At 42.8% G+C, this 11142-nt stretch overlaps 1 protein-coding gene across 1 annotated transcript; it reads right to left on the bottom strand.

The window, feature by feature from the left end:
* Nucleotides 1-1497: 1497 nt before the first annotated feature.
* Nucleotides 1498-8635, bottom strand: LOC146799167 (taste receptor type 2 member 40-like). Its single transcript, XM_085627851.1, has 2 exons — nucleotides 7938-8635; nucleotides 1498-1582 (listed from the first exon to the last, which is right to left on the bottom strand). Exons 1-2 carry the CDS (start codon nucleotides 8633-8635, stop codon nucleotides 1498-1500), a joined length of 783 nt encoding a protein of 260 aa, XP_085483977.1.
* Nucleotides 8636-11142: the final 2507 nt, after the last annotated feature.

Genomic DNA, 11142 nt, shown 5'->3' on the forward strand with positions numbered 1-11142 from the left:
ACTTTCTAAAAGTGGCATTTCTAAAATAGTAACGTTAAGTTCATCTTTACCACTAAGGAGTATTTGTCATTGCTATTCCAATGATATAAAACATGAAAACAGCTTCTCCTTTCTAATCAGGAAGTACAGCTTTAAAGTGTTTTAAGAAAATCCCAATGGTAGCCCATGAGATGAGTAGGCCTCACAGTTCTTAAAAATGAATGTAGCTGTTTGTCACTGTCAGGACATGTAAAAATTAAAAGTACATGTCCTACCTTTCAGTTACACAGCACCATGCCCTTAGGGCTACCTAGGTCTTACCACAGGGGTGACATATGTGTAATAAAAGGGGAGTTTATGGCTTTGCAAGTGGTTTGAATTTTGATATAGATTAAGTCCCCTCATTGAGTAACTATGGAGTATGGCGCAGGGATTCTGTACCCGGATTGGGACAGTGCGGCTTATTTGTATTTAAATGAATCCCACCTACTTAAGATGCAGGCGGTCACCACTGCCAAATATATGACTATATATTTCCTCCAGTATTTCATTAAGTCACCCATATCATGGAGCAAAGAAAGTGAGGCAAAACAATGAAAATCTTAACCAATAGTGTTGGTTATGGTACAGACCTTGACCTTGTAAAGTTCAACCTTAGGGCGGGATCAAAGAACATGAATTAATCGACAGTTTCAGATCTGTATTTCTAATATAATGAATTAAGTTTAAGTCTAGCTGAATGTCAGCACGGTGTTTGCAGTACCATTTATGTAGCACTTTATTTCGGTTCACCAGTTACGTCAATTCTAATTCTAATTTAATAAGTTAATATTTGGTGGAGATTCTACTGAATTAGGCAGTTGAGCAAAGACCTGAGCCATATCAGATTTTCAGAATATCCACAGTAACGTAGTTCATCTAAATGTGAGTCATCAGAGTGATACAACATCTGGGCAGTCCTCAGACCTGCAGGGGTTAGATTTCTAACCCTCTGATGCAAGGACTTGGTTCAAATAATCAATAATGAATTAGAAAGCCAGTTGGACCACAGCCCTGACACAAGCTCGCTGAGCAATTCTGTGCCTGCAGTGTTTTCAGGTTATAATCAGTCCCTCTAGATGAGTTCAGGGATGCAGTGGCAATCCACACTATCTTTCATTTATGCATAGAACACTTAACAACGGCAGAAACAGGGACATGTAGATTAAAATGTTTATTGTAAAATCTGAAGTCTAGTGAATAAAATATGCATGATAACACACAGAATGTAAAAATAAAAGCAGTGAGGCATGCAGTGGTCAGCAAAAACAAGATAAATGTTTCCATCATTATTAGTGATTTTTTTGGCATCCTGAAGGCCTAATGGTATTTTTAAATATTATGTTAAACACCAGCTACAGCATGAAATAGCAAAACCTGTCTTGTGAGTTTCATAGTATGGAGTGCACAGCATACATCTGAATAACTGGCTTTAGCTATTCCTTTTCAGAGATCTGCCATGGAGGCAGGATATGTGCTCTAGGTGAAGGACTCCTTCAGCACAGCTTCTTGAATCAGACTGAGAGCAGGGGGCTCAGCAATCTGTGGTGCCCACTGGTGACAGCTATAGCGCAAAGACGTGTTCTAATCAACAGTCACATCCTGGGGCTTTTATACCACTTGACCACTGATTTTATCTCATATTTATAAATTAAAACAGGTTTTGTAGACTCTAAGACTACAGTAAGACTAAGCTAGCAAGGAAAACAATGCATCAACTCGATCTACGTGTTGATAATAAGCATCCATCTTTGTAAATAACAAGCTGAGACTGCAAGGGACCATATTGTAATAGTTGCTCACATTAACATAAACAAAAAAATTGTCAGCATACAGAATTGTCGACCATGATGATTGCAGCATTTTTGCCTGTGCTCTGACAGCAAGCACCGAATGAAAAAAGACTAACAGAAAAAGCACGGTTACAGTGTTCACAACAAGAAGTTATTCAGAATTTCTGGTTTCAAGCTTCCCAGAACTGTAAGACTCTGGAGCAACCACAAAATCTTGTAACAAGTATTGCCATGATTTCTAGGATCACAGGTAGCTACCCCTGAATTGTCAAGTCATTTATTCTTACCCTTTGACAGCCAGGGAGTAGCAAGATCAAATAGTCAAGGCTTACTCATGAATGTGGGTAATGTGTTGGAAGGTTACATTTAGCTGGCACCGGGATAAATTACAATAAATTGTAGTATATTGTTAGTGTTTCATTTTTTTAAGTAATTTATTTGTGTTTTGTTTAAAAGCTTAATAAATATGATATTATTCTGCAAAACTCTATTAAGTTTGCTTGTCAGAGGTCTCTGAGTATTTTACAGCATCAAACCTCTCTGTGTTAACTTGTCTGCATGCTTTAACAGGAGAGTACCTGAATGGGTATGGAAGAGTGATCAGCCAGAGCTCAGCATCTGGCATATCAGGAGGGTGTAAGCATTTTCTGCAAGTCTTACTCAGTTGGTGGGCCTTCGATGGTTTTGAATGCATGGACCATATAGCTGAGTTACACAGATCATTTGCAGTGAGAGGTGCTATCTTCCAGAGAATTGCAGCGGGTGCTTCAGCTGCAGCAAATGAGGACAGAAAGTATTGGTACACTCCTTGTGAGAGCAGCACAAGTCACAAGGACCAGAATCAGTGGATCTGTTCACCTGAGGTGCACAAAACACCACCACACACCCCCTATCTGCATCAGCTGCAATTCTGACTCTTTAAATACTTCTAGCATGATATGTGAAATTACTTAACCTCGACATTGCCACTGTCTTTCTCTCATCCTTAGCTCTCATTAATTAAAAAAATCTTCGTGTTTTTGTTCCAATTTGTAATTGAATTAATGTACTCTTGTCCAATAGGTTTATTTACATTTATAGCTTATGAATATTTTTAACTGTCCCATAATAACAGTGATTTACCAAAACTTGAGGGGCCCCCTCCAAACTACATGGAGGGGGCCCTCCATGCTCTGGACTCCGTCAGGAGCTCTAAGGCCTGCCACTACACAGTGCTGGAGGCGGCCCCTTGGAGCTTGGCGCCCCTCTTCTCCGCGGGGGCTTCAGGGCCTATTGCTGCGCTGCTGCATTATAAGGCATGCAAATATGCCAATGAAGTGAAGGGTATTTTATAATCTTTGTCAACTTAGATTGAACAGAAAAAAACGACAGTTGGTTAATAATTCAGAAAACGTAGGTTTTTTGGGAAGAAAAAAAACCTAATAATTAGCAGCTACAGGTCTACCCTTGGATGATTCTTGATCAGTTGCCTGCCTTTGTCTGCTTTTAGGTGATTATTTTTAGAAAGATTGATGAGGAAAAGCCATCCTTTTTTTAAACCTGTCCCGAGGGCATCAAAGCGCTTCACAAAGGTCCATTTTTTTTTTTTTTTTTTTTTTTCTTTTTTTTTTTTATCCTCATCTCACCAATAAGCATTAACAGAAAAGGCCGTCATCTTGATCTATACGCCCTGCGGCCACTGTTTGCGCTTAGGTCTAGCCAGACCGGCCCCGTTGATGTAGGCTTGGTGTAATCATAGGACAAAAAGGAGGTTGTATGGAGGGGGGTATGGAGGGGGGGGAGCGGGGGCAACAGGGGCAACCAGCAGCGTTTAAATCAATCTCAATTTCAGGCCCCAGGACCATAGGGGTTGCCATATGTTCAACTCACTTTCCCTGCCCTTTCCCTGATCTAATCGAGCCATAGCAAATGCCGCCTTATACCAATCCTCCCCCCTAGGAGGACCCTGATCTTTCCACCTCATACATATCTCACGTCTAGCTAATAACACTAGGTTTAGCAGGAGACCCCGCTGTGACTGTGATAAATTATTCTCGGATATTCCAACGTCTCCAAAAATTATCAAAGAGATATTTATCCTAAAACTAGTATTAAAAATGTCACAGAGGTCGTCCCCCACTTCTTTCCAATATCTACTCAGAGCAGGACACTCAAAGAAGATATGTATGTCATTGGCACTCGGGGCATTGCATCTTGGGCACTTAGGGGATGATAAGGGAGCAAACCTGGCGATTTTAGCAGGAGTATAATAAAGTCTATTTACCACAAAAAAGTGATTTTTCTTTAAACTAGCTGGTTTAACATATTTGTACAAAAGTTTCATTGAAGGTTCAAAAAGGTCTACTGCTATCTCCTCGAGGGGGGACTGGTTCCAAACTGCATGTTGCGGAGGCAGTTCTTTATCATCAGAATCCATAAGTTTTCCATACCATAAAGAGATTTCTTTTTTTTTACGGTTAGGGTTCTGCAAAAGATGTTCTGTTTCCCAGTCACCACTTATATCCCCTTTTTCCGCATTGAACCAAGAACTCAATTGCATATATTTAAACCGGGAGAAATCACTTCCAATCCGAGACCTTAATACCTCCCAAGGGTAGATCCCTTCTTCTGAAATCAGGTCCGACCAGATTGTAATACCTGCACTTCTGATAGGGACTGCAAGGCTATCCTTCAAGCAGATCGGGGTTCCTGGAGAATCCCAAATAGGGGAAAAATCAGAATAATACCCAATCCCCCATCTACGTCTCACCTTAACCCATACCTCCAAGGCAGCCCTTAGTACCTTCAGACGTACTTTCTTAAAAAACCTTGGCGCCCCAAATTTATACAAGAAACTCTCCTCACCACACCCACCCTCTGTCCTAACCATTTCACCCAATAATCTCCCCCAAGATGATTCCCCCGGCTTAACAATTAGCATCCTAATATTTTTGAACTGAAAGGCTACAGAATACCACCTAATATCGGGGAGGGCCAGCCCCCCTCTAAGAAGCCTTCGTCTTAACTTTTTCCAGGACAGTCTAGCACCCTTATTGGCCCAAATAAAACTACCAATTTTGCCTTGAATTCTATCCATACCTTTGCTAGGGAAGGACAGAGGAATAGTATTAAAGAAGTATGTCAACTTGGGCAAGATAACCATCTTCACAAGGTTGACCCTGCCATATATTGTCAATGGTAGATTTCTCCACCTGGCAAAAATACGGTCTATCTCGTTACAGATCCTAGTAAGATTAATCTGTGGGATCTTGTCCAGGTCTTTCACAATAATGACACCTAGATATTTTAGTTCTTCACTTGTCTGTCCTTCCCAACCATCAATGTTCCAACACATTACCTCCGATTTAGAGGTATTAACAAGATAACCTGATAACGTGCCGAATTCAGCCAATAATGCTTCAGCTCTTGGTATAGTCTCTTTGGGGTTATCTGTGTATAACAACAGATCATCGGCATAAAGGGCCAGTTTGCTACTATATTGTAATGATTTAAAGGGGGTAATTAAGTTATCCAATCTTATAGCCTGTGCCAGTGACAAAGGTCCATTTTACACATTTTTAGGTCGAGCATTCGAGACCTCTTGTATTTACTTTAGTATATACTTATTATATACTTATATGTGTATGTACTTTGTGGGCTCTGGAGATCAGCCTAGGACTTGTCTGCTTCCGCTTAGGGACTTTTTTCTGTTCAACTGGCTCTATTTAACTGTCTAGATAGAAAACGACCAGCAGAGGTCAGTAAAATACCAGAATTACATTCTGCTGAGAGACTTTCTTTTTTTTCTTTTTCTGGCAACTGCTTCTATTTAACTTTCTTGATAGAAAACGACCAGCAGAGGGCATTTGATTCCAGTCCATCAAAATTGTCTTCCACGAGCACTCATAGACTGTATTTTTTTTAAATCTTGTATTTTCAGTGATATGACCACCGAAGGCCCTGAATTTATATTAAAAACTGAGCTTTGGACTATACCATTTCCCACTGAAAGGCAATATTTCTCTCCATGTGTTCCCATACCTGGCGTGTCACGCAGTTTGGTGCTTACTTTCCCTCCATGTTAAAGAACAGTAGATGTTTCAGCACCCAGGCTAATGTGCTGCATGGCTAAATACATATAAGGTCCCAAAGGCGAGACCAATTGCATTGCAAATGCTTGTTTGTTTCAGGCACAGAGAGATTAAGTGAGTGGCCTAGAATCACAGGATGTTGAGTTGAGGCAGGAACTTGAACCTGGTTTCCCAATTCCAAAATCAGCACTCTAGGAGCTGGCCTCACCTCTGCCCTTTTGCTTTGTAAACTTGAAGTGTGGGCTGCAGAATTCTTCTCATTTTAACTGTTGAATGTCAATCATAAAGACCTTTTTAGAGCCTACCATACAGCGCAAGCTGTCTGTTTGCAAAATACCTATGGTCAGTTTACCTGGAATTTGCAGTGAGATTAAAGCCCTGCCATTGTTTACCTTTGGCTGGCTTTATTGCCACTTCCATTTAATTGCTTCTTATTCTATGACTTGCCTTGTTCATCTTGTGTTTGTCCCTCTCAAGGAGCATAGCCTCTTCAATGTGTCATTCTAGTGCTAACCTTTAGAGAACTATTTGTTTTTCCTTTATGCTTAAGCACTTCATGAGAATGCATGTGTTTTCTACATGTCTCCCTCTTCTGTGTCTCTCCTTACCCCAAGCTCCATGTTGTTCTCTCTCATGTGTGTGGTTGCCTCCTATGCTGTGCTACATGTTACTCTTGCCTGTGGGCTTCTCCCTTCACCACATGTGGCTCTCTCCTTTGCATGCGTCTCGTCTGCCCTCCTTGTTGCTCCTTCCTCGTATGTTTCTTTTCCCTTCCTCCTCTACCCATTACCCCGACTCGCTCCTCCTTTGCCTCAGACTATCTCCACGCAATCCTATTTCTTTTTATTTCGCTTTTTCCGAGGGCCATGCAGCAAATTGCTGCCACCTCTTCTGCTTTATAAAAATGTTTTACATTACTCCATATTCATAAATGTTTTTAAAGCACTGCTCCATCTCAGATTGGTAAATTAAAAAAATGGCGACCACGTCTCACGCATGCGTAATGGAGCATGTGTGCACCTACAAAATGACACAGATGAATCTACAAATGACATGATGGCATCATCAACCCTTGTTTCTTTTTGTTCATACTGGACAACATAGATTTTATGTTTGGGTGAGTTTTATCTAGCGGGAACTAGACTTGATAGTATCAGAGCACTTTACATGAGCACCTGTTGCATGACAGACGGACATAAATTTTTTGTTGGGCACGGGGAGATTAAGTGATTTGCCCAGAATCACAGGATGTTGAGCATCCCTGTCAAGACTCGAATCCAATTCCCCAGCTTTGAGGTCGACCACCCTAGCCCTTAGGCCACATCCTCTTCCCTAATAGATAATTTCGATGATGCTGTACAGCATGCACAAAAGGCATTGGCAGAGCAAATAAGTCTCAAACAAGAGGCTTATTGGCATTGCCAATGTTTATTCTGATAGTGGGGTGCAGGGGTAATTCTTATTTTGCCATGGGGTTCTCAATCATAAGCCTGACAGTAGGGTACATGGAACCTTGTTGCTTTTGCTATTAATTTAATGGGATTTCTTTGCATGAAACCTACAAGGTTATCATTCATCCCAATGGTTACATCGTATAATTCATAGGAAATGCACCAAGTTAGATTTTGTAAACAAATGCTTTGGGTAAATAAATAATGTGATAATAGGCTCAGATTAATGAAATGAAGATTATACTGGCACAAGCCACAAGGCAGGGGAAAAACACGTCTTTCGGTATCTGGTGCTCTTCAATTCCTAACTTTGAAATCATTTTATGGCGTGAAATACCTAAATGGATGACTAATCAATCACACTATTCAATTTTAACATTCTGTTCAGAGGTTATCCCTAAATCTGGTGCAGGCTAAGTAGAGCCGAGACACAATTGATGCAAGAGAAGACATTTTTAGCAACCCATTATCAACAAAAATGACACAAAAGCTTTGTGGCTGTTGCCTTTAATTTAGGGTTCCCCACCAAAAGGATCATAGCATGTGCCAGAGGGTATAGCAAGGGTATATATGTATAAACATAGTACAAAACTGACTCCGCATACCCGGTTTCATCGGAAGTATTTAGTATTATTCCTGAGTAGAAGCAAATGTACAGAACCAGAAGGGCCAGGATGGTCTTAGCTGCCCTCGAATGGGCCTCTGTGCTTGGCTGGCTGAAACCTGTAGAGTTCTGCATCATTCGGAAGGTGTGTCTGTAGAGGGAGGTTAGAGTCATCGCTGCTGATGTTACTATCATTGCCAGAGGCAAACTACATCCCAGGGTTTCCAAAAAGACCTTGTAGAAAAGAGTGTATGTGTATGCTGTGCCTCCATTTCTGAGGACCTCTGAAGTGGAATTTTCCTGAGGGATGACCGCCACCTCCCAGATCACTGGGACACTCATGGCTGCAGCTGCCAAGACCGTCCCCAGGAGCACCCATGGAACCATTCCAGGGACCTTAAGCTTCAGGCGCACGAGGAGGGGGTGAGTGAAGTTGACAATCTTGATGCAGTAGAAGACGCAGAGCCAAGCTGTGATCCAAAAGTTGGACAACACTATAAAGGGGTAAATGCCAAAGACGAATCTCTGAAAGCTCTCAAGATCATAAAGTTCTCGCCAGAGTTGGCGCACCATGTATTCACCTGTTGAAACACCCTGTATGATGATGTTGGTGAGAGCCTCGGCCAGCAGAATCAGATCACAGGGCGGCAGGGACCTACTTCGAATCCAGTCCATTGAGATCACAGTGATTATGAGCATGTTTGCGGCGAGCCCCATCACCATCTCAAGTCCAGATATGACCAAGGAAAAAATACTAAAAAGAGACATGGATGCTTCTTTAATAGATACCCCTATCTACTCTACTCTGAGTGTCTCACTCAATGGACAACAGTATGTTTTCTGCATTCAACTCCTCGCTTTTTTTCTTCAAAGATGGAAACCGCTCTTTCTGAAGCTTTGATGTGCGAAGGGAATTTTCATGAAATTTTCATGGAAACTCGCAGAACGGAGGACGAAATAAGGAAGGCAGATTGTCCCCTGAGGGTTCTTTCATACTGGCCTCTGTAAGGCTGTTCCACTGAAAACTCCTGCGGTGCCCCCTTAGTATATGTTCAGAGCCGGTTTCTATTGAGCAATATTTGTGATGAATTCCATTGGGAAATGCTCTCTGTCTCTCCGCATTGCTTCTTCTGTCATATCATCACTTTCTGCTCCCCTTGACGGCGGGCCTCTCCCAGCCGATCTTAATTCTGTTTTCCTTCCCTCCTAGCTGACTCCTCCCTTCAGTTCACTTACCCAATGAATCACTCCGCCACCCACTGCTGTGCCTCTCCAGTACTTCCTATGATTACACCCCCCTCTCAAAAAAAACTCCCTCCCTCTCTTGCTAAAATCACTAGTAGCATGGGGGTGACTAAAACGAATAACCCAAAACAATTGCAGCTGAAATAATCCTCCAGCGAGAGAACTGTCTCTACACAGTCCACGAATGAGGTACTAACGAGAGAAAACGACACCTAAAGTCAATGTAAAGCAGCACCATGCACGCAGTACAGAAAAGGTTTTATAAATGAATTGTTGCTGGGCACCTTTCAAATATTTGAATACATGTCCTTACTTTAATAAAGTGCAACCTTATTGCATTTTTGTATTTTCTTTACTGAGTATCTGTGCAAAGTGAGAATATAGCCTCCTAGCAATGAACGCTAAACCACACACCAACACACGGCACAAATATAAAACATAATACTATACTACAAATAATTAATAAAACATTAATAAATGTTCCATTGGCACTACCGGGAGATAATTATCTAACACTCTAGATATGTATCCCTGCAAACACAAGTGTCTTATAAGGGTGGAGGGGAATTGGCGCTATGAAAATGCACTCTAGAGCATCCAGGAATGCTGTTAGATATTGCCCACTGGGAGCAACAGTATTTTATAATTAGGACTTAGTCAAACAATTAAAAAAAAGACGTGAGGTATTTGTCTGAGGTTTCAGTGTTTATTTTGTAAACAAATAAGTGCAGGGTCCAAAAGCTTCGCTCAGACTGTGACCGGCGCTTTTAAATGTCAGCGAGCCGAGTACCCTGGCTGCTAATCTGAATCCATCTCATGCCGCCCTAATCCACTCCCACACACTCCCTGCCCCGTTATCTCACTCTTGTGGGTTTCTTCTTTCTCCCTTTGCCACAGTTTTCCCGTCTTTCTCTTTCCCCGTTTTTCCACTTCCTCTCGGTAAATGACTCAGCAGAAAAATAAGTGCCAGTACCCAACAATAAGTGTCGGTACGCCGCACCAGGAACCTCCTGCTCAAATTAAGCACCGTGAGGCTTACTAAACATATTGTTTGACAGGCATTTGTGTGAAGTGATGTGATATAATAAATAGTACATTGAGAAGCACCAAGTAGTGAAACCGATACACATTTCGATAGGCTGCAGGAACCTTTTCACACGACAAACCTGAGAGATATAAAATGACACCTTAATATCCGTGTAGACCCCACTGGTCAGGCGCGCAATACCCATTGGACTCACAGGGCTTCAGCCCCCCACGTCGCGTGTGGCAGCCCGGGATGAGACAGCCTCGCGGCGCACACACAGCCGAACCCGAGCACTTCACAGGTCTTTAAAAGACCATTTGCATGTTAATGAGGCCTCGCTGTTGTTTCACCCCTTCTAAGAGCCCCTGCAGCTCCACTCTGCCTATGGCTTAAAAGGTTCAGCCCCCCCGAAATTTTTTCTTAGCCCCCCCCCGAAATTTGGCTCTAGTGGCGCCTCTGCCACTGGCAATGCCATTAACTCTGCCTACTCCCAAGTTAGCGATACCTTCGCTTAGGTAACTCCGTGGGGCCAAATTTACTGACCCTCAGCAACGTCTGAACGAGGGCCTCAGTGCCCTCACCAATGACGTCTTCTTTTTCGTGTGGGTTGAAGTCGTGCAACACTCCATGGGGGGACCCAGGGGGTGCAGGGCGCGAGCCAGGTCTCCCCCTGGGTGGCTTCGCACAATGGAGCGGCCACCCAGGTGCAGGGTAGGTGATTTGATTAGGGGCGCGAGGCGCACGGAAAGTGATAAGTAGAGGGAGGCAGGGGCGGGAAAATCACTGGGCCCTCGGGAGCGGGGAGGAGGGGCTGGTTTACACTTTTTGTCCATCTTGCCATACCGTAGGCCTACATCGGAAGAATGACGTCACAGGAGGCGGTGCGGGAGGCGGTCCGGGTGCTCTGCGAGGCAGGCAGAAGCGACCTGCTGAA

The sequence above is a fragment of the Triturus cristatus genome, chromosome 9 (assembly GCF_964204655.1).
Source record: "Triturus cristatus chromosome 9, aTriCri1.1, whole genome shotgun sequence".
In the NCBI taxonomy this organism is placed as follows: Eukaryota; Metazoa; Chordata; class Amphibia; order Caudata; family Salamandridae; genus Triturus; species Triturus cristatus.